This window comes from Eurytemora carolleeae, unplaced genomic scaffold, assembly GCF_000591075.1.
Source record: "Eurytemora carolleeae unplaced genomic scaffold, Eaff_2.0 scaffold734, whole genome shotgun sequence".
Lineage (NCBI taxonomy): Eukaryota > Metazoa > Arthropoda > Copepoda > Calanoida > Temoridae > Eurytemora > Eurytemora carolleeae.
In genome coordinates, this window is record NW_019396645.1 from 125290 (window position 1) to 150416 (window position 25127).

General features: G+C 32.6%; 1 protein-coding gene across 1 annotated transcript in view; it reads left to right on the top strand.

The window, feature by feature from the left end:
- The window catches only part of LOC111706823 (uncharacterized), a 43157-nt gene that overhangs the window by 358 nt on the left and 17672 nt on the right, over positions 1 to 25127 (top strand). Inside the window, exons 2-18 of the mRNA XM_023479763.1 lie at positions 4873 to 4966; positions 7063 to 7138; positions 8475 to 8545; positions 10520 to 10584; positions 12092 to 12147; positions 12888 to 12947; positions 13445 to 13519; positions 13918 to 13957; positions 14407 to 14470; positions 16784 to 16916; positions 17562 to 17622; positions 19392 to 19472; positions 21471 to 21601; positions 22144 to 22192; positions 22642 to 22708; positions 23867 to 24040; positions 24272 to 24486. Coding sequence (XP_023335531.1) covers positions 4925 to 4966; positions 7063 to 7138; positions 8475 to 8545; positions 10520 to 10584; positions 12092 to 12147; positions 12888 to 12947; positions 13445 to 13519; positions 13918 to 13957; positions 14407 to 14470; positions 16784 to 16916; positions 17562 to 17622; positions 19392 to 19472; positions 21471 to 21601; positions 22144 to 22192; positions 22642 to 22708; positions 23867 to 24040; positions 24272 to 24486 — 1460 coding nt within the window. The 5' untranslated portion in view covers positions 4873 to 4924. The remainder of the gene's footprint in view (positions 1 to 4872; positions 4967 to 7062; positions 7139 to 8474; positions 8546 to 10519; positions 10585 to 12091; positions 12148 to 12887; positions 12948 to 13444; positions 13520 to 13917; positions 13958 to 14406; positions 14471 to 16783; positions 16917 to 17561; positions 17623 to 19391; positions 19473 to 21470; positions 21602 to 22143; positions 22193 to 22641; positions 22709 to 23866; positions 24041 to 24271; positions 24487 to 25127) is intronic.

The window sequence follows — 25127 nt, forward strand, 5'->3', positions numbered from 1 at the left end:
ATTATTATTATTATTATTATTATTATTATCCTTACTATTATTATTATTATTATTATTGTTATTGTTATTATTAAGTAGCAAGCCCGTAGCTATGTATTTTGAAGGGAAGGGGGGGGGATAAAAAGTAAAAAATAGGAGAGAAAGAGTAGTGGGTATGGCGCAGACAAAAAAAAATTTTTCTGAAAAAAATTTAAAAGGGTCCAAATTTCCGTCTTTATCACGTTACCAGTATACTGCACTGCCATTGGTTGGAGTTCTGGTCATGTGATACGGATGGATAAATAATTATACGTATATTTATGTATAATAATTATCAATTAAATCTATTAAATAGAAATAATAATAGGAGCAAACCTAAGTTACTTAGGCTCCTCTGGAAAACCGTCGTTTTTAGATTGGTTGCGTATTTACTGAATAAGGATAAGCTTCTCAAAATACAAAAAAAGACAGGACAGAAAAAAAAATTTCCAAATAAATTATTCTAGAAAGCACTAAATTTTTCGGAAATTAAAGAAAAATAATCCTTTCCACATAATATTGGTAACAAAAATTAGATTTTATGCCAATTTCCTCCCCTTTTTTCTTCTTTCTTTCATTTTTTGTTTCCTTCTTTTCATTTTTTCATTTTCTTTTTTTTGTCTAAGGCATGTGCTCCCACTTTCGGGGTAAAATGGGGGGCACGTGTTGGTTTATAACACAGGGTTACCCGCACCATAAAGGATGAGACTGTAAAAACGACTTGAAACTCTTAAAATGTTTTTTAATTAAGTCCCCTTGCCATGAATGTAGTCTTCAAATGGAGTTAAATGGCTTTAATAACTTGGCAAGGATACAGTTTAAGTATAATCATTAATAAAGAGAAACAGACAGTATATATTCTGTACAGTTTTATTTCAAGTCTCATCCTTTGTGGGTAATCCGGTAAAACAATACATTTATCTGACCAATAATGTGGAATAAAAACCCTGTACAACAATACATTTATCTGACCAGAAATGTGGAATAAGAATCCTGTCAAACAATACATTTATCTGACCAGAAATGTGGAATAAGAATCCTGTTAAACAATACATTTATCTGACTGGAAATGTGGAATAATAACCCTGTACAACGATACATTTATCTGACCAATAATGTGGAATAAAAACCCTGTACAACAATACATTCATTTGACCAGAAATGTGGAATAAAAACCCTGTACAACGATACATTCATTTGACCAGAAATGTGGAATAAAAACCCTGTACAACGATACATTTATCTGACCAAGAGTGTGGAATAAGAATCCTGTACAACGATACATTTATCTGACCAATAATGTGGAATAAAAACCCTGTACAGCGATACATTTATCTGACCAATAATGTGGAATAAAAACCCTGTACAACAATACATTCATTTGTCAAGAAATGTGGAATAAAAACCCTGTACAACAATACATTTATCTGACCAAGAGTGTGGAATAAGAATCATGTACAACAATACATTTATCTGACCAATAATGTGGAATAAAAACCCTGTACAACAATACATTTATCTGACCAATAATGTGGAATAAAAACCCTGTACAACAATACATAAATTTGACCAGAAATGTGAAATAAAAACCCTGTACAACGATACATTTATCTGACCAAGAATGTGGAATAAAAACCCTGTACAACAATACATTTATCTGACCAATAATGTGGAATAAAACCCTGTACAACGATACATTTATCTGACCAATAATGTGAACTAAAAACCCTGTACAACGATACATTTATCTGACCAATAATGTGGAATAAAAACCTATACAACAATACATTTATCTGACCAATAATGTGGAATAAAAACCCTGTACAGCAATACATTTATCTGACCAATAATGTGGAAAAAAACCCTTTACCACGATACATTTCTCTGACCAATAATGTGGAATAAAAACCCTGTACAACAATACATTCATTTGACCAGAAATGTGGAATAAAAACCCTGTACAACAATACATTTATTTGACCAATAATGTGGAATAAAAACCCTGTACAACGATACATTTATCTGACCAATAATTTGAACTGAAAACCTTGTACAACGATACGTTTATCTGACCAATAATGTGGAATAAAAACCCTGTACAACAATACATTCATTTCACCAGAAATGTGGAATAAAAACCCTGTACAATGATACATTTATCTGACCAAGAATGTGGAATAAAAACCCTGTACAACAATACATTTATCTGACCAATAATGTGGAATAAAAACCCTGTACAATGATACATTTATCTGACCAATAATGTGAACTAAAAACCCTGTGCAACGATACATTTATCTGACCAATAATGTGGAATAAAAAACTGTACAACAATACATTTATCTGACCAATAATGTGAAATAAAAACCCTGTACAACAATACATTTATCTGACCAATAATGTGGAAAAAAACCCTTTACAACGATACATTTCTCTGACCAATAATGTGGAATAAAAAACCCTGTACAACGATACATTTCTCTGACTAATAATGAGGAATAAAAACCCTGTACAATGATACATTTCTCTGACCAACGATGTGGAATAAAAACCCTGTACAACGATATATTTATCTGACCAAAAATGTGGAATAAAAATCCTGTACAACGAAATAAAATAAAAACGCCACTGTTCTTTCATACACAAGTCACTTTTGCAGAGAAAAAAAAAAAATTGAACATTTTTCAAAAACAAAATATGGATTTCTAATTCATTCTTTAAAAGGACATTCTACAAGAAATCAATGGTGGGCCACTTAAAATTACGTTTACAGTCACTTCAGTAATTAAGATTATGGTTCTTAATAAATATTTATGTTCTGGAATTTTCTTAATTTTGATTTTTAATTCTCATCTTAGTCCCAACAGTTTATTCTTGAACATCCTTTAAACAAACTGCAAGTGACAACTTAGACCAGAGAATGCATAGAAATTAGGATTAAACCAGAATTCAGGGATAGAACTTTTTAAACAACCCCTTCCCCCCCCCTCCCATTTTTTTAAAATATAAACCCTCAGTTGCCTACTGCCCTCAGAAGAGAGCGGACCTCTCTTATAGCAGTCCTGTCTTTACAGTTTATTGGAGCACCCCTTTAGTTTCACATCTTGTATCCTACAGGGGAGTGAGAAATGTACATAGAATAAAACAAGACTTCTTCTTCAGCCTGGTGTAACTGAAAGAAAGAGTCTAATCCCTGATGGGTATACAAGCTATGCACAACAATACCAGTTTTTTTACTTGACCAGCTGTGAGGACTGGACTGCTGTGGAAGATTCCTCTCAATGAGGCTTTAGGGCTTACAATTCCCCATTTTTCATAAGGGGTGCAGTCATGGGTTTCCTTAATACCCCTTAACTTGAAAAGAGTATAACAGAAAAAAACACAGGGAGCAATCCCCTTTACCCTTCCTCCTTCAAACCTCCTAATTTATCTCCTACCTGCTCCACAACACAATGTCAAAAGAACAATTGGAAATGCCTCAAAGTGTAGAAACAAGATAAACAAGAAGAAAGAAGAAATTATTGAACAGGAAAGTTAGAAGGGATGTTATGCTTTGCACTATCTTTTTTGCTGATAGCGAAAGAAGACAAACATGGGATGGGAGACATCCCCCCCCCTCTATGTATTCCACCCAAAATAAAATGCTCTAGATCTGTAAATGAAGCTGACTAAAGTATCCTGAAATGCTGGAGTGCTTAGTCAGACCATACATAATCAAGAACGATATGCGTCAAAATGCATTTTTCCCTTTTCTACAAGAGATTAGAATGCCTAGCTCAGCTGGTTCAATTAAATACAGGGTTCAGAAAAAAAAGCTTCTTTAAATATAGTTATTACTAGTAAAGTGGCGAACTACAATGACATCCAAAAATTATTTTATTATTATTTTCAAAATTGGCCGAAGTATGATTGAAAGATATGCAAACAAGAAGAAAATGAAGAACAAGAAATAAAGAAATCTCAAAATGTTTCCATCTGAAATCATATAAATATTTTAAGATATTGTAAAATTTAATTTAAATAAATTTTTTAAGTTGAAAAAATATAAACCTTGAACATCCCCCTCCCACCCAATCTTTTTTAAATATAAACTGTCAGGCCTCACTCTAACCCTCCCCTTACACCCCATCTTTTTTTTAAATGTAAAACCCTCAATAACCATCTCTCCCCCCAACCCCATATTTTTAAAATGTAAACCCTCCCTCACCCCCTGNCGGGGCAGGATCAAATTTAGGATTATTTAAAACATCTAAAACTACATTAAATTGTTTTTTGGTTGAAAGGGGGGGGGATGCATTTCCTGAAATTTAAAAAACAACTGAGAAATTTTAAAGCAAATATTTACCCTTGTGTGTTTACAAAATCTTCCGATAATGGAAACATTTCAACTTTGCAATCAGCAGAATGCATTTTAACTATTCATCATAAAAAATCGAAAAGAACAAAATATTTAACAGTGGTAGAGAATGATTTTGATTACATTTGTCCACATTTAGAAAAAAAAACTCTAAAGTTTAATGTTTATTGAAATCTTAATGAAATTCATTTTATCTCTGGTATTTTTGGAAGCAGAGAAAAGGCAGACCACATTATTTTATATTAAATCTTTTGAAATTCATATTCTTTGTCAATTGACATATTTTAAGAATACAGTTTAATATCTGTCTAAATTATGTGATAATCCAGAAAACAAATTAGAAAATTAAAAAACTTTTGAGATTAAGTTTGTTAATATGTTTGTTTATTTGACTGGGTTTAGATATACTTTCCAGGAACAATACCCCTTAAAAAATATAAGCGTCTCCAGTGGTGATATATTATTTATTCGAAATATAGCTTAGTATCTCTATTTAGAAAACAGTTTGATTATCGACCCTATGTGATAAACTGGTTACTACATTTACGAATGCTGGACGGAGAGCTGGTTACTCCGAAGGAGAGTCTAAAGGTTATTTTTTTATCATTTATTCATTTCAAGTGGAACACTTTCGTAATATCAAATGATCAAAACTCTTGAAATGATCGAAAAAGTGTACGCCAACAGCCAAACAGTCAGGAAAATCAATTATTTTTTTTAAAATATCATTTACCGATTGATGTAAAGAGAAGGTTTAGTGTATTCTTAAACATTTTTAAACATCCAAACAGCATCTTTCTTTAATTAAAATTTTCTGAGTTACTATTGGATAAATTCAACATTGATCATTTGGCACTTGATAGTCTGATTTTTTTCCATGTATATTGTAAACTTTCATTTTTCCATACATTTCGAAATTATTAACATTTTGCTAGAAATTTTTAACTATAAATTAGATGGTAAATCTATTAATTTTCATGTAAAATCTGTCTTTACTGATAAATTTGTACCTTTAAAAGATTATATTTATTTTAAATTATAAACTATTCTTAAAGGAATTGAGTCTTTGCCGCAAACTCTAATTTTCTAATCCCGTTTTCTTTAGAACCCGATGTAATAGACTTTTAATATTTCAAACTATTAATTCTGTTAGATTAAATAATCCAAGTTAGAAATTTCAAAGCTTTACATTATCAAGTTCCAAAGATATAAGGATTAGAAATTTGGAGTTTGTGGCAAAGATTCAATTCCTTTGTTCTCATCAACTTAACCGACAAATTATAAAAACACTTGTCTCATGTTCACCTTAGCTATGAAGTAGGTTTTAAAAACTAAGCCAGATTCTGAAAGTAGACTTTGTATATATCCATCAGGTAGATGTTTACGAAATCCCTGTCGAGTCCTCTTTGAGAAAATTCCATTTAAACTTTGTTGTGTAGTTTAGACATAGAAAAGGCGTTTGACTCAACATTTTTTTGGGAGATTATTTTAAACCTCAAATGATAAAAATGGAAGCACATTTAAGTTGTATAATTCTAGTTTTCTCTACTGTTCGTTTAAAGAGCCTGAAATGTAAAAGATTCAGACACTTTTTATAAAATACTTTAAAAACGTTGCAATGTTTAAGTTTTGTTGAAGTTTTAAGATATTATAGATTTCAGATTTGAGAATACTAAATTGATATTTTTGGTTTATCATTAGATGATGATAATTAAACAGAAAAGCTCAAACCATTTTGGGTTTCCTAATCTCCTGAAAAGCTTTTTGTCCTACGCCTTCTCTAGAACTAAACTACACAACAAAGTTTAATTGGAATTTTCTTATAAAGAGCTCGACAGGGCTTTCTAAAAATCTACCTTGCAGCTGGTTCTAGACAAAGTCTACTTTATAGCCGAAGTGAACGGTGCTTTCCTATTATTTTAACAAGATGTGTGTGCTGGAGCTGATGGTATAATTAAATTATGAATCAACTAATTAAATAATTATAAAAGCGAGGAATAAAATTAGATTAATAGTATTCAGTCAGTATAGTCTACAGATTTACAATAATCAGAAACTTTTCTGTTTCTAAACTCAATTCTTTTATTATGTAATTTTTCTTAACTTTTAAGGAATTCATTTTTTAAGGATGGTTTTTATGTTATCCATTTTTTCATTTTTGAGGACTGCTGCATATTGCATAGAGACAAAAGTTAGAAAAGACAATTTTTCAGAATTTCAAAAATTCTCAATTATTTAATTTTTTAATATATTTTTTTTAAATATTTACCGCTGAAACTCTTATACAAGCTGAGGCAAGTTTTAAACTGACCTTATATTAGGAAACTTACAAATATATTTTGAATTTTTAAAGGTTTAAATCCTATAGAGGCTCATTAAAATAGGTTAGGGCCAATTTTTCAAGGTTTGACCAATCACTTGGCCCAATAATATTATAGATTCTATACAGTTGTCGTCGTCGTTTATATCAATACAATAAAGACGATTTTCGATTTAAATGTTGATTCCTACCAAGCTTTTAAACAGCATGGATTACACATTAACATGGAAACAAACAGAATATTAACAGTTTTTGTTTTATTATAAACTTTTAATTTGAAAAAAGCTTGTAAAAAATCATCTTAAATATAAAAGTCGTCTTCATTATAATGATTTAAACGCATACCACTGTAAATAAATGTGTTTAGGCTGAATGGATGTACTCTCAATCCAAAGGACGACAGTTTGGACCAGGAGAGCATGAACAGTTAGTAGAATATTTAGGTAAACTCTAGACAATGGGGTTTATTTGCAATATTCAGGGGTGTATATTGTCTAGAAAAATCCTCCCCCCCCCCACACTTTTAAATTAATTTTTTTTCCCCAGAAGTTTCAAATGTTTTTAGAGTATTATTTGCTGAATTAGGGAAAATAAATGGTTCTTAATGAAAATAAATATTGTTTGGATAACAATTGTATGAAAAATCTTGCATTTTGATTTCAAATTTTTCCTCCTTTCCCGCCTGATCTTCAAAAATAATACACCCCTGATAAAATTCTTGAAACACCAAAAAAAAATTTTATTATTTGAGTCATAACTATTTACTACAATGCAGTTATATCAATTATATTATTATTATTAAAATTGTTTAAGATTTATATAAATGATTTCTTAATTGATATTATTTTATCTTGATGATCTTGGACAATTGTAATTTAATTAGTTGATCAATATTATCATTAAAGCTTTTCAAGCAACCCCCAAATTTTCAGAGATACTCTAATGATTCTATGGACAGTGGACAGACTACAGAATAGATGTATGAATTAATCAAAGCTGTTAATTTGAATTATAGAAGATAAGATAAATCAACAATTTGCATTATGCTAATATAAATTCATTAGATGGTGCACGATGCATTTCGGTATTAATATCCATCAAACTTTTGGGGGGGGGGGGGGCAGGCAGGAGAAGGGAAGGGCACAGTTTTGATAACTGGTTTTCACACATTTAAATGGACTGTAAAGGAGAAAAAAAAGGGGTATAGGCTGAAACCTAAGTAACTTAGGCTTGCTCCCATTATTATTTGAATTTAATAAGTTGTCATTTTGAATAGATCTAATTGAGAATTATTATACATAATTATACATATTTATTTTTAAACGTCTGTATCACGTGACCAATGGCAGTGCAGTATTATTGTCACGTGTCTCCGTCTGTATCATGTGACCAGTATACTGCACTGCCATTGGTGGGATTTATGGTCACGTGATACGAACGTATTACTAATTATATGTATAATTATGTATGATTAATTATCAATTAATTCCATTAAAAATAAAATAATTAAATTAACATGAGAATGAGGGCAAACCTATGTTTCTTAGGCTTCTCTGGGATATCATCCTTCTCAGATTGGTTGTGCATTTGCTGAATATGATCTGTTTCTACAATTTTTATATAAAATCTGGTATATATCGTTTTTTTGTATAAATTTGACACAGTTTTATATCAATTTCTCAAGACAGGAACATCAGATAGAACTCTCATGGGTCTCGACCAACTATTATGATATTTGCTTCTTTAAAATTAATTTAATATTTGTATGTATATTTGTAGTACAAACCTGTCCTTCGGACCCTGATAAGGAAACTGAAGAGGACAGAAAACTTAATCTTATTCTTTCAAAGGTAACATTTCGGTTGCTGCCAAAGTGACCTGCGGATTTCTGGTGCACAAACAATAGAGGGAATTTTTAGAATTTAACTCTTTTCAAGCTAGCAATACCGCATTTTGATCAGATAAAGAATACCGTTGTGAATCAGGCATGCCCAGGGAGTAAAGAATAGAAGGGAGATATAACTAACACGGTTCGCCCTACCATATGATTATACATGCTTTGCAGACAGTACTTGATTTGTATATGAAATATTTGTCTGATGTACATTTACTGCGTATACAATAACCTATTCTGAATATTTCATATACAAATGGAGTACCCGTCTGCAAAGCATGTTAATCATTTGATAGGGCGAACCGCATCAGTTGTATCTCCCTTCTATTCCTCACTCCCTGGGCATAATAACCCTTTTATACGGATAATATAACGATAAAGTCCTTTTAATAGTACTTTATTGTATGTGGACGTGAAGCCCCTTTTCTCCTGTTTTATATAAAGGATTTGATTCTGTCATAAGCTCAAATTTGCTTATCACCATGTCTTTGCAATCTGATAGTGTAAACCTTTGATATTTCAAACTTGATTTTTTCGATCTAACAGAATTTATAGTTTGAAATATCTAATACGTTATGAGATTGCAATTATTTAAAGAGATATAGGGAAAATCAGAGTTTGTTGCAAAATCTCATTTCCATTAGATATGCTTAAATCTTGTTAAATTTTCCCGTTTAACACAAATATTTAATATAAAGGAAAAATTATAAATAAAAACTTTGCTAATTTGAAGGCTAAGAAATAAAATATTTACGTAAATTCTAATTATATACATACAGACATTTCTTAAAGCTCTCTTTTCATGTAAAACTTAAAACTTCATGATTGTTATGGAGTTCAGAATAAAAATGTTTTTAAAGTAAAAGATACCCTGAGATGTTTCATAAATGTAAAACTGTCCCAATATTCCATTGCGACATATTCTAAATATTCCAGAAACTGGAAGAGTTCACATTTTCTAAATATTTACACAGCAATATATATATATTTAAACCATCATCTGCATATTTGTTTAACACATGCACACTCAAACAACTTAGCATTTTATATCTACAGAAATTTTTTCTTACAGGGATGTAATCGTACTTTGAAGTATACCCCCATGAACAATACCCTTGAAACTTTTATCTGATCAAAAATGTGGAAGATACTATAGATTTATAGGTTTAAAATTATTTTTATTTCTAATAATTTGTATATTTTTTCCTGCAGTAGAAATGCACAAATGACTTTTGTAGAAAACGCACAATTAAAAGTAATCTGTTAAAAAAAAATCATGGACAGTCCCTTAGATTACTATTACAGTCACTTTTATTTTTTAAAGATAATTTTCACTGATCGTCAAAATAAAGCACAGTTTTTTTGCAATTTATAAAAAAAGATATGCCACAGTTATTGCTTAACCATCGCTGAGACCTTTATGTTAACATTAAATGTGTTAGGTACTTTCCCAAAGTCATTTTCCCAAGGGCGACTTCCTAAATGAAAATTTCCCAAGTGTCCAATTTGCCAAGCGGCAAGTTCCAAAAGGTTAGATTAGGACCTCTGAGGCACCGAAGACTGCAATGGGGGCCGAGCCCTGCGGCTAGGATAGGCTAGGGGGCCGAGCGTCGCGGCTAGAACAGACGGGGTGGGGGGAGGGCCGAGCGCTACGGCAAAGAGACTTGGAAGTTGACGCTTGGGAAATTGCACATTTGGGAAGTTGCCATTTGTGAAAATACCATTGGAAAGTTGCCACTTGGGAAAACTCCTTTGGGAAACATCATATAAAACATGTAATAATCGATAAATATTTTTCCTTATTTTTAATAATTATTTTTATAAAAGTTCATTTCAAGCACTTACTCGTCCTTAGCAAGTAAAAAAATGGTTTTTATTTATTATCATCATTATTTTAATGAAGTTTAAAATTTGAACCCTTTACTTTTAGGTTCAAGAACACCAATCTTCACTCAGGAGCCAAACCAAACCTGAAGGATATAGTACCCTACCCAGGTATAAAAAGGAAGGATATAGTACCTTACCCAGGTATAAATAAGAAAGATATAGTACCCTACCCAGGTATAAATAGGAAGGATATAGTACCCTACCCAGGTATAAATGAGAAAGATATAGTGCCCTACCCAGGTATAAATAGGAAGGATATCCCAGGTATAAATAGGAAGGATACAGTACCATACCCAGATATAAATAGGAAGGATATAGTACCCTACCCAGGTATAAATGAGAAAGATATAGTGCCCTACCCAGGTATAAATAGGAAGGATATAGTACCCTACCCAGGTATAAATAGGAAGGATACAGTACCATACCCAGATATAAATAGGAAGGATATAGTACCCTACCCAGGTATAAATAGGAAGAATATAGTACCCTAACCAGGTATAAATAGGAAGGATACAGTACCCTACCCAGGTATGAATAGGAAGGATACAGGACCCTACCCAGGTATAAATAGGAAGGATATAGTACCCTACCCAGGTATAAATAGGAAGGTATAGTACCCTACCCAGGAATAAATAGGAAGGATTTAGTTACCCTACCCAGGTATAAATAGGAAGGATATAGTACCCTACCCAGGTATAAATAGGAAGGATACAGTTACCCTACCCAGGTATGAATAGGAAGAATATAGTACCCTACCCAGGTAGGATATAGTTACCCTACCCAGGAATAAATAGGAAGGATTCAGTACCCTACACAGGTATAAATAGGAAGGTTACAGTACCCTACCTAGGTATGAATAGGAAGGATATAGTACCCTACCCAGGTATGAATAGGAAGGATATAGTTAACCTACCTAGGTATAAATAGAAAGAATATAGTACCCTACCTAGGTATGAATAGGAAGGATAAAGTTACCCTACCCAGGTATAAATAGGAAGAATATAGCACCCTGTATTACAGGGTGTCCACTGTCCAAAGGGGAACACCAGGAACTTGTCTAAACTGAAGCTAAAAAGTTTCAGAAGTAATTTTCTTTTCATCAATTATAGACATTTGTGGACACTCATGGCCTGACCTGCTGCAAAAAGGTGTTGAACCTGTTAAAATATTGTTGACCAAAGAAAAATATTTTCCCGCATTTCTAGTTATATCTACATTGTAAGATAATAATAATAATAATATTTTGATTTTTATGCTGTAGTACGCTAACTTTAGATTGTAGAGTTCATGTCCGGGAAGGTTAAAATGTTCTCCTGTAGGCTGGTTTGTATGGAGATTTCTAATGTAACCAATATGTTCTCTCACTCTTTCATCTAAAGATCTTGTTGTCTGTCCTATATATTGTAGTTTACAGTGTTCACATGTAATACAGTAAACTACATTTCTGGTCTTACAGTTGAAAGTTCCATTAATCTCAAACTTCTTGCTGGTATTAGAGGATTGTATAAGTGTTTCAGGCTTTATGTAGGGACAAGTTGGGCAATTTAAACTACAAGATATCATACCTGCAGGTATTAGGATCTCTTGCTCACTTGTTCTAAATTTACTTGTTTAGATCAGTATCTGCTGATGGGAGAAGAAGCACACCCTCAACTCCTCGTAGGCATTCAGGTAAACATTCAAATAGTCTTGTTCATCGTTATGGACAGGGGGTTTTTTGGTTTTATAACACTTCCAAGATTACAAAACTGTATTATGTTGTATCTACTATTTATATAGTATATAGTAATCTTTTTTTGTCTGTTTGGATCCCCGATTATAACTCATAAACACCTTGACCGATTTGCCTTAAATTTTGATTGGCTAACTCGTTAGAAATATGCTTAGCCTTGCTTAAAAATTCTAAGTTGAGTGCGTCGACTTTTTCTTGGAAAAATGTTAGGCAAAGCTGGGTTCCCCAGTCAGTATTATGCATAAATAGTCTGTAATCTGAGATAAAATTGATGCATTTTGGGTTTTGTTTGGTTTGGTTCTGCCCTGTTAGCCAAATCTGATTTATTAATCAATTTTCTTAGTCTTCCGCAGTCGGAATTTTCCACAGAAAGATGTAGAACAATATTCTTAAATATTTTGGGCATTTAATTATCAGACATTTTTCCAACGAATATAAAGCTTTTGCGACCCTCAATTTAAAGAGTTAACATGTCAGATACACTTTTATTTGAGGTGAACCTAATGAACCCCAGGTAGATATTTCAAACAATGAATCTAATAATCTAAACTTGAAATATCTAAAGTCTACGACATTGGGTTGCAAAGAAATATAGATTAGATAATCAGAGTTTGTGGCAAAGACTCAATTCCTTAGATATATTTCTGTTAAAAAATGAAGATTGTTTCATATTGTTCAGGTTCTGGTGTTCTACCTCTACCAGTCAATGGTGATGGTCAACCTACACCTACACCCCAAGGTAGAGATCCTTATCAGTCCATTCCATGGGGGGGGGATACAGGATAGANATGCAGAAATATATATTTTTTTTAAATATTTGTTGCGGTCATAGAACTTGCTTTTTGGAAGGAAAAGAAATGTGCAAACTTAAGTTCTTGTCTGATGTAACCCCAACCTCATCATCGTTTAATTTGTGCAGAAGTTTTGACAATTACTATAAAGAAATTGAGTTTTTGCCACAAACTCTGATTTTATAATCACTTTATCTTTGGAAACAAATGTTGGAGACCTTTTAAACTATGAATTATGTTAAATCAAATAATCTGAGTTTAAAATATCAAAGGTTTACACCATCGGGTTCTAAAGATATTGGGGTTTAAATATTTGATTTTGTTCCAAAGACTCAATTCCTTTGCATGTATTGTTTTGTTGAACAAATGGCATTGCTCTTTGCATATTGTTTTTATATAACAATTGATTTTTGGAATAATAATTATTAAATTAATTTGTAAACAGGAGAAGGACAGTTTGGGAGTTTAGGGTATTCATCAAATCCGTCCTCAACTCTTAGTACTCCAGTAAATACTCCAGGTACAGAAACATACAATAGTAAAGTGAACCAGAAAGCTCTAGAATAGGAAGACGACATTAAAGCAATTCAGAAGTGCATTGATGTTGCTAAAAAGCAAATATCTTATAGTTATTATAATCACTTATTAGTGAAACGGGTCTGTTTACAATGCACAATTGCTGTGTTTCATGTTCATTGGACTATTTTAAGTCATTACTTGAGTTTAAAAGCCGACTTCCTATACTCTAGTCTCCTGATTATCACAAAATGTTCTGTCAAAACAATCAATATATAAATTGTCTATCTGCATTTATCCAATTTACAATGTTTACAGATAAATATGCAAAAATTTGAGTTTTACAAAAAAAAAGCCCCTTGAAGAACCACATTTAAAAGTGAATATTCTTGTCTGTTCTAGGTTTGTCGAGAAGAAATTCTACGGGAATACGAAATTCTAGGTAATACAAGATTTATTTCAGTTTTATGTTAACAATTTTATTTATATATTATCATACATACATGATAAAGAAATGGGCGCGTTCGACTTTTTTATTTCGTTTTTATTTAATATTTTTTTTCATAATCATGAACGTTCATTTTGTTCTTTTTGTCAATCGTTCAAAAAAAATTGATTTCGTACGTTCTCGAAAAATATCGTTCATTTTACAATCCATCTATTTCGTTCGTTTTCTCACCGAACGATTGTTCAGTAAAATCTTTTCTTAAAAAATCGTTATTTCAGTAAAACAATTATCTCTAACTTTCTCTGATTAAGAATTATCTCTAATTATCTCCAATTATAAGAGTTATCTCTAATTATCTCTAATTATCTCTAATGATCTCTAATTATCTCTTAATATCTCTAAATATCTCTAATTATCAGGAATTATCTCGAATATATCTGTAGGTACAACAGACTCCGTAATTCTCCTGGCCCACTTCGTAAAAACGAAATTATAACTCCGTCCCAGGTAATTTTAATAGTGTTACCACCCACCATCAGGGGGTTGGGGGGGGATGACTGGTTTTTGTCACAATCTTCCTTTTAAAATGTAAATGCTTTGTGTTTCATGATGAGAATGGCCAATTTATAAGTATTCTAAAATCTTTTCATTCACAAACATTGTATCAATTGTACTTGCATAGATTTATAAAGATTTCAATTTATAATTACTTTTCCCTTGCATATATTTATCCATTGATGGATCCTGTAACTCCGCAATATTGCGTACATTCAAGAAGTCATAGTGATTTTGTGGCGTCGCAAGTATTTGTTTTTGTATTTGTGTATGGAGCGAGATAAAAACGAGGTTATAACTCCAACCTAGGGGTACTTTTGCTAGGGTTTTTGAAGTTTCAGACTTACAGGTTGAATGAAGGAGAAATATAAAAGAATGAATTGAAAAGAAGAAAATAACATTCAGAGTTTTGACAGAATTTAAATATGAAGGAACAGTCTGGTTCAGATTCATAAATTGAAAGGAAAACCTTAAATATATTTTAGAATTCCTATGATGTCAAAGTTTAAATCCTTTTCCTAAGATATTCTAATATTTTTGGAATTGTGTTTAACATTTTCTGAAACAAAAACATTTATAAATGTTTTATACTTGATCGGACAAACCTTTTCAGCCGGTACCGTTGTGAACCGGACATGACACACTATATACACTGAAGGGTGACGTGAAGAAATTAATTTGACGTTCCTTTTAAGATTATTTTCAATGCTTGGAAAGCAAAGCACACCTATGATAACTTATTTTTACAGTCGTTGCTCTAAGTCAGAGAGAGTTGTACAAAAAAATATAAATTTTCAACTTAAGTCTATTATTCTTATAAAGAAAGTGATTTCAAAGGTTAACCCCNGACCATATTTTATCATTGTTTGTGAGGGGGTGGGGTTAAGGCGTCCACAGCATTAAATTTATATATTTACCTGTAACAGTTCAAGCCCAAATCCTTAACAGATCTACTCCAATATGTCCGAGACAAAGGAATTGAGTCTTTGCCACAAACTCTGATTTTCTAATCACAATATCTTCGGAACCAAATGTTGCAGACCTTAGATATTTCAAATTATGAATTCTGGTAGATCAAATAATCTGAGTTTGAAATATCAAAGGTTTACAACATCGAGTTCTAAAGATATTGAGGTTCAAATATTTGATTTTGTTCCAAAAAATCAATTCCTTTAGTTTGTTTCGTCTGGCTGAATTTGCAATCTGGTCATAGGGCTTCTTTCAGTCTTGCTCGACTGCAATTTTCACTTTTTGCAAATTTTCAGGAGTTTTCACTGATATTTTGGGCCCAGCCCCTGAACCTTTTCCACGATTTGCCAAGGAACCATGCGCCAGATATTTCTCTAATATCAAACATGATTCATCTAGAAGGAAATTTACTAGCGAACATTTGCTGAATCATCTGGACCCTTTGAGTCACTTTAACATGCGAAAATTTGATGAACATGTAGTTTATAAAAGTTCTTTTTACGAAGGTAAATCTTAATTCGGACGCCATTGTTTCAACAGTAACTTTTTTTACCAACTGAACTCCAGATTAGATATTTTCAGGGCATCTTAGATATTGTAAGGGCATCTTCTAAAATATCCTCTTTGATGGAAAGTGATCTCTTTAATTGTGCGAATTGATAGGGGACACCCTGTAGTATAACCTGGAGCTAATTCCAACCTTGCATTCTAGTATAACCTGGAGCTAACTCCAACCTTGCATTCTAGTATAACCTAGAGCTAACTCCAACCTTGTATGCTAGTATAACCTGGAGCTACCTCCCATCCTGTATTCTAGTATAACCTGGAGCTAACTCCAACCTTGCATTCTAGTATAACCTGGAGCTACCTCCAACCTTGTATTCTAGTATAACCTGGAGCTAACTCCAACCTTGCATTCTGGTATAACCTGGAGCTAACTCTAACCTTGTATTCTAGTATAACCTGAATCTACCTCCAACCCTTGTATTTTAGTATAACCTGGAGTTAACTCTAACCTTGTGTTCTAGTATAACCTGGAGCTACCTCCAACCCTGTATTCTAGTAATTCTAGTATAACCTGGAGCTACCTCCAACCCTGTATTCTAGTAATTCTAGTATAACCTGGAGTTACCTCCGACCTTGTATTATCTAGTATAACCTTGAGCTACCTCTAACCCTGTATTCTAGTATAACCTGAAGCTACCTCCAACCCTGTATTCAAAGTTTAACCTGGAGCTACCTCCAACCCTGTATTATCTAGTATAACCGGAAGCTACCTCCAACCTTGTATTCTAGTATAACCTGGAGCTACCTCCAACCCTTTATGGAGAAGACATGAATGACGTAATGAATGGGAATGACCTGATGACACAATCCATGGATCCTTCGGCACTTATTCAGAGATTAGATAATACTTCAAGTATATCAGGTAGTTCAGGTAGTTTAGGTTGTTTAGGAAGTTTAGAAAGTTTAGGAAGTTTAGGAAGTTTAGGTAGTTTTGGTTGTTTAGGTTGTTTAGGTAGATTAGATTTTTTAGGTAGTTTAGGTTGTTTAGGTAGTTTAGGTAGTTTAGGTAGATTAGGTAGTTTATGTAGTTTAGGTAGTTTAGGTAATTTAGATGGTTTAGGTAGTTTAGGTAGTTTAGGAAGTTTAGGTAGTTTAGGAAGTTTAGAAAGTTTAGGAAGTTTAGGAAGTTTAGGGAGTTTAGGTAGATTAGGTAGTTTAGGTAGATTAGGTAATTTAGATAGTTTAGGTAGTTTAGGTAGTTTAGGAAGTTTAGAAAGTTTAGGAAATTTAGGTAGTTTAGGTAGATTAGGTAGTTAATGAAGATTATGTAGTTTAGGAAGTTTAGGAAGTTTAGGTAGTTTAGGAAGTTTAGTAAGTGTAGTTTGGAATGTCAAATTAGCTTTGATCATTGTTTTTTTCAGATTTATTTTTATCTTAAAGAATGATAAAAGAGAGTTCGGTTAAATAATTTGATAGTTCTAATTGTCTTATTTTGGAATATTTTCGCTTGTATGTTCAATTGTTAATTTTTCGTTATATTTGCTTTTTGTACATTTTGTTTTGCTAGAATCTGATTTGATGTCACAAAGTGTAGATGCCAATATGCTTCGGACTAACCTTAATCAAAGGTAAGTTAATACCTCGTCATCGGGCTAATTGCAAAATACTCCTTTTACTTTTTCTAGGCAAATTGAATTAAGTCGCGTGTAGAATTTTATAAATTAATTAATTTTAATTAATTTAGGACTTAGTGATGCATTACAACTTTAAAGGACTCTAAAACCCCTTAGCACCCGCTTTTCTTGGACACACTACATAAAAAAATTTAAAAAATTAAAAATACTCATTCTTTTTAACCACTGACAGTTTATTATAATAAAAATTCAAAGTTTACAAATTAAAACATTTAACAGACAAAATTATTGTAATTATCTCAAATTATTTGAAAACTTTGCAACGAAAATCCTTGTTTATAAAACATGCTGAAAGTTTAAACTAAACTTTTGTTCAAATTCTCTTGGAAAAGTTTTCCGTGAAAGAAAATTGCTCGATGGGAATAAAATCTATTGCGGAATTGGAGGAAATATATTTTAATATTTAAATAGTTATCCTTATTCCATCCAAACAGATCATAGGTGTTGATGTAGATTTGATAGGACGGGAAGAGAAGGGGGGGGGGGATTTATCAGAAGGGGACATGTAGTGCCCTCATTTTTTGATAAAAATGCATTCTAATTTCAGATGTAAAAAGCAGATTTTAAATATTTTTAGAAGCATGGAAACTCAAAAAACTCTTCAAAATGATTAAAAAGTATATTTTGAAATACAATTTTTTTATGTTTATTATTCACAAACCTTCTCTGGCATCACGCGAGGTCCTGCACAAAATTTGGGCACGATCGGTTCAGCCGTTTTCATGTTCATTGGATACAAACAAACAGACACCCATGCAAAGTATATATATACTAGGCTTTTAGGGCGCTTTGCGGATTTTCAAGAATTTAAATTTTTTACAAAATTAAAAACCTTTAAAACACATTTTTTTAAATTTGTATCATTCATAAACCTTCCCTGTAGTCACGTGATGTCCCACAAAAAAATTTGGGCCCGATAGGTTCAGATGTTTTGACGTTTATTGGATACAAACAAACAGACAGACAAATAGACAGACAAACCAAATTTATAAATAGACTAGGCTTTTAAGGCGCTTTGCGCCCCCTATATTCTATTTCAACTTTTAATTGTGACTTTATCTGTGAGCATCATCTCTTTACAGTATAAAACAAAAACAAAAAGAAGTTTGCGGATATCATATTTTTTCGCGCATTTTCAAAATTTTGCAAAAATTTTAATTTTTAAATACAAATTTTTAAAATTTTTATCATTCAGAAACCTTCCCTGGGTTCACGTGAGGTCCCACACAAAATTTGGGCCCGATCGGTTGGGCAGTTTTGACGTTTATTGGATACAAACAAATAGACAGACAAGCCAAATTAATATATAGAAGACCGCAAATTAAGAGTAATATTATTTAAATTTAAAATCGAAAAGATAGTACCTTTAATCATGTTTTACTTTTCTCTGTAGCTGTACCATTATTACGATTATTTAACATAGCATTTGTGCATTAAAAAATGAATTGTAAACAAAGGTGCGAAGTTGTGTAAGAAATCGAGTCATTGCAACAAACTCTGATTTTATAACCTCTATATATTTGCAACCTAATGTCGATATTCCTTAGATAGTTCAAACTGTAAATTGTGTTAAATCAAAGTTTGAAATAACAAAGGTTTACACCATTAGGTTAAAGATATAGGTTTTCACCATCAGGTTGTAAAGATATAGGGATTAGAAAATCAGAGTTTTTGCAATTTAGCCTCAATTAATTTTATTCCAGATATGGCTTGGGTGGAGGAATTAATACAGCTACGAGACCCAGAACTCTTTTCTCACAGCGGAGTACCGACAGCGGAATTAGGTAATCATACTTTGGCGGTAATCACCAAGAAAAGTTTTTGGAAATAAAGAATTTTCCTATTAAAATTCATGCCGCAAATTATTTTTAAATTAGCTATAACAACCTTCAAATTTTCTCTTAACTGCCATTTTCGTTGGACACTCTGTATTAAACGAAAAGTAATATATTTTGTAATTGATATTGATAATGACTTTGCAGAGAAACTTTTTAAATATTTTGTTCTTCTATTTTTTATGTGAATTTCTATTCTAAAATTTAAAGTATTATTTTCATCCTCTTCAGAAATCTTGCTAACCTCAAGTTATAGATAACAAAAATAGTTATTAATACTGCGGAAAGAAGGCTAATGTTATCCATTTATTAATTTTGATTTAGTTTTAATATTGATAAATAGTGTAAGTNTTTTAGGGGGTCAGGGGGGTGACTGTTTTTTGTCACAATAGTCAATAATCCTCTTAAAATACTTGTGTTTCATAGTGAGAATTTATGGTGTTAATTTATAATTACTTTTCCCGTTCATATATTTATCCTGGAATGGATCCTGTAAACCTGCAATATATTTAGATGTCGTCTTCGTTATAGCAAGCTATTTCGGAAAAAAACATATATTTTAAAGCATAAGTACAAGAAAGCACAGCGGTTTCGGGATAATTTAGATATATGAATAGATTCTAACAGCCATATAAAAATATTTTGGGGCGTCGTCGGCAGCACGCTAAAACCTTGATATAGTTGAAATAGCAGGGTTTCGGTCGAAATTCTTAATTAAAACATAACATTTAAACAGCTTAGAGAATTCTTAAGCGGCCAAGCCTTATTTGGTATATATAAGAGGTTTATGGAACAAACTAGTTTTGGCTCATTTTTTTTTCTTAATTTGCCTTTATTTACCTTCTGATCTCATTTCTATTTTTGACAAAAGAAAAAAAAATATGTTTTCCCTTCTGTGTTTTCTAGCATGCTAAGTTACTATACTGCTGTAAAGTATATTTTAGTTTTACTCAGAATTCCCCAATCTCAAATACAGGCTTCAGAGAACATTCTTTAAATTCCCCTCTTCATATACTTCATTCCCCCCTCCACATTATATTTAATCCCTCCCCACATATACTAAATCCCACTTTCAGAAGTGCTATACCTCCATTGCATACTAAATTCCCTCTCCAGAATTACTAACTCAATTATATTCTGCATTTCCCCTCCAAAATTTCTACCTCAATTATATACTGCATTCCCCCTCCAAAATTCCTACCTCAATTATATTCTGCATTCCCTCTCCAAAATTCCTACCTCAATTATATACTGTATTTCCCCTCCAAAATTCCTACTTCAATTATATTCTGCATTCCCCCTCCAAAATTCCTACCTCAATTATATTCTGCATTCCCTCTCCAAAATTCCTACCTCAATTATATTCTGCATTCCCTCTCCAAAATTCCTACCTCAATTACATTCAGCATTCCCTCTCCAAAATTCCTACCTCAATTATATATTGCATTCCCCCTACAAAATTCCTACCTCAATTATATTCTGCATTCCCTCTCCAAAATTCCTACCTCCATTATATACTACATTCCCTCTCCAGAATTCCTACCTCAATTATTCACTGCATTCCCTCTCCAAAATTCCTACCTCAATTATATACTGCATCCCCTCTCCAAAATTCCTACCTTAATTATATACTGCATTCCCTCTCCAAAATTCATACCTCAATTATATTCTGCATTCCCTCTGCAAAATTCCTACCTCCATTATAGAATACATTCTCTCTCCAGAATTCCTACCTCAATTATATACTGCATTCCCTCTCCAAAATTCCTACCTCCAATATATACTGCATTCCCTCTCCAAAATTCCTACCTCCATTATATACTGCATTCCCTCTCCAAAATTCCTACCTCCATTAAATACTGCATTCCCTCTCCAGAATTTCTAAGTTTATCGGTTTCAACCAAACAGACAAGCAAAGTAGATTTATATAGATAGATATTTTTCAAGGTCTGATGATTACCTGGAACTACAAGATGTATCTGATGGAGAATCCAGTATCATAGTCTCAGGGTATACTAGACTACAGTCCAGGCTTAATCCAGTACCAGAATCCTTGAATAGTCCTGATATAGTCCCAGGTATTCGCCACAAATCTGATATTTAAATCTCTAAATCTTTGCAACCCAATGTCGTAGACCAGATGTTTCAAACTAATTTCGTTGGATCGAAAAATCAGAATGAAATATCACATTAGGTTGCAAAGATAATGGGATTTGAAAATCTGAGTTTGTTTTGTGACTCATTTCCTTTAAGACCTAATTATTTGTTGTTGAAATCTATACAGTTTTTTTCTCCTACACATATTTTTATCGATGTTATTTACTCGTCTATCATGAAGAGTAGAACAAATATTTTTTAAGAATTTCTGGAGAGCAAAACATGCAAGTTTTTACAAGTTTGTCTCACTTTTTGGTAAATTCTTCTTAAAAACATTTATCTATTTGAACATTCTTTAAAAAAAAAACATTGTTGGTATAAATTTAAAAACCATTTATTTTCCAATAAATCTCGTATTCTTTCTCTTAGAAAGTTAGGAAAAGGCAAGGGAAGGGGCAGAGGGTTAGATATTTTTTAAAGAATATATGGAAACCCTTAATGTTGAATCCATACTTTTGTGAAGGTCCGTCTCCTCCTAGAAGAGATGATCCTCTGCACTCTGGACCCCTCAGGAAACCATAATATTTTAGAAGAAACAATCCTTAATGATAATAATTGTCAGAGCAATATATCTGTATATCTATATGATAAAGCTCTTCGCTCTTTTATATATTAGGGTGTATGTATGTATATATAAATAAATAAACGGTTCAGCCGTTCTGTTGTTAATAGAATACAAACAAACAGGCCGAATTTATATCTATAAACCTTTTTACGACGTTTTATCTGCAGCTTTTCAATAACAATTTTAACTTTTAGTTTTTGGTCCTCAGGTCAGGACACAATTTTCCTTCATTCTACACAAAAAAATTTGTGGACTTTTCTGCTTGAATCGGCGGATTTTTAAAAATTATTTATCTTGACATTAAAATTGCTAGTTCGGCTCAGTCTTACTTAGAACCCATTTTACTTTAGCAACACTTACTCTAGATAAGAATAAAAATGTTTTGTTTGTTGACAGTAATGAGCCCCATGAGCTGGAACTACGACTAAGTGCTTCTAAGAACGGGTTTAATGAAAACCAGAAGGTAATCCTGACTTTTAGAGGTTTACAATATACAAAAAACAAATTTTGGAAATATGATATTCTGTTCTCGATTTGTGCAATGCGGCAACACCAAAGTGATCCGAAGGTTGCAAGCTCCAACGCAAAAATTGTTCATAATTTTGCAAATGACTTCTTAAAGCCAAAGCTCAAAAGGGAGTACTTTATAGTTCTTAAAACATGTCTACAGGCGTCAAAAAAGTAGTATAAGTGAGTTAGAAAGGTAAAATCAAAGGCCAGGGCGTTGCGACACTTCAAAGTCGGCCAAGTCTTTAAATTTGGCCGGACAAAAGTAATGTTTGGCAACGTACGAACCTATAAATAACATCTTAATGGTTTATTAGCCAGCAACCTACAGAAGCTATAAGTTTAAATGAAAAGAACAAAATATTATGTAAATATATTAAGTTGTCTTGAACAATTTTACACACACATAACATAGTTTGATTAAAAATTAAAGTTGTATGCAAAACTGTTGGAATTATGCTGGATTCTTTACTCAGACTATTCTGAGATTCTTTGTTAGACTTGAGGTCTTGGTTTTAAGTTTAACTAATGAATCCTTGGGGACAGAAACTTTATTCAGGTTAAAGGGACTGTAAGCGTTATTTCAAGTAACCCTCCATGCAATGATGGCAATGTCCGATTTACAATGGCACCCTTGAAACCTTATTTGACGTGGAAGATATTGTCATTTTTCTTGTTTTAAAAATGTTTATTTCTGATATATCCTGTATTTTTGTACTGCAGAATTAATTACTTTTCTAAATTATAAACATTGATATCTCATCCATTCTTAATCAGACAAAGCTATTAAGGGTACCCTTGTTAATTGGACATTGTCATCTTTGCATCGAGGATTACTTGAAATTACGCTTACAGTCCCTTTAATAGGATAATATTTCATCATGTGACAAAAAGCCTATTAAGCTTAGCTGAAAGGTTATTTAAAATAATTAACATGGTGATATTTTTTTTTTGATTTGTAAATAATTACATTAATTCTTTTTCAGGTGTATACTGCATATCAATATTTGAATATTTAAGATTTAATTTAAGGTGTATACTGTATATCAATATTTGAATATTTTAGATCTAATTTAAGATTACATTTTTAAATTAAAAAGAAACCCCTTTTCAGACTGCCATTTCCCCGTTGGTGCACTCCAGTACCCTTTCTCCTCTTTCAATACAAACCTCTCCGCGGCCAAGTGAGCTCATGGTCGCCGCCATGACAGCTCGAACATCAACAAAGACGACATCTGTGATGACCCGGCCGACTAGTGCGGTTAAACCTAGTAATGTGACCAGTAAGGTACGTACACAACTTTAACATTAACACAATTTTAATGTTGTTTTGAAAATATTTATAATTATTATTATTTTACTTATTATTATAATATTTATAATATCGTCGAATGAATATCTTCAAGTTGTATAGGTAGTGCGACGTTTAAAAACAACCACAATTTTTTTACATAGCTGAATATATTAAGAACAGCTATTTTTATTTTACTTTTTACGTTATTGATTTTTTTGTTCTCAGGTGGACAGTGGACTGAATAGAACTGGACCCGGGAGAACACCAATTCCTAGATCTAATTCAAGAAACTTTGATCCTCAGTCTAGTCCCCGGATGCTTGATGCTCAGTCAAGTCCCCGGATCCCGGAATCTAAGTCCCGTATCCCTGAGCTCCGTGACTCTGGGTCTAGCCTTGACCCTGCTCCTCGTCCTAGATCTCAGTCTGCTGGTCCTGCCAGGAAAATAAAACTAACTTATTGGAAACTTGGTCTAGCTCTTCAATAAGATGCTGTACTTTCCCAGAAGCCTTTCCCAAGCGGCAACTTTCCAAGGGTATTTTCCCAAGTGGCAATTTCCCAAGTGGCAACAACAAGTATGTCCTTACCGCAGCACTAGACCTCTTAGCCTATTCTAGTTGCAGTGCTCGGCCCCATAGCCCATCCTAGCCGCAGCGCATGGCCCCCCAATTGCAGCGAGAGGTGCCTCAGAGGGCCTAACCTAACCTTTGGGAAGTTGCCACTTGGGAAGTCACTCTTGGAAACATGCCTTTAAGAAAGTACTTAACACCTTCAAAAACCTAACTAACACTGCAACTAGAGACAAAAGATAACGACACTTGAAGGATTCAAGTTTGACAAAAACTTGAATCCTTTGTCTTGGACGTTAGATATTTAATACTACTATGAATTCTGTTAGATCAAATAATCTAATTTTTAACACCCAAGGTTTACATTATCAGGTTGCAAAGATATGGTGATAAGAAAATTTGAGTTTTTGACTAAGACTCAATTCCTGATAATCCTTTATGCGATATTAATTACGACTTTAAGACCTCGTAACTGCTCTAACTCTAGATTTACGCCGCCGAAGTTGTAGAAAA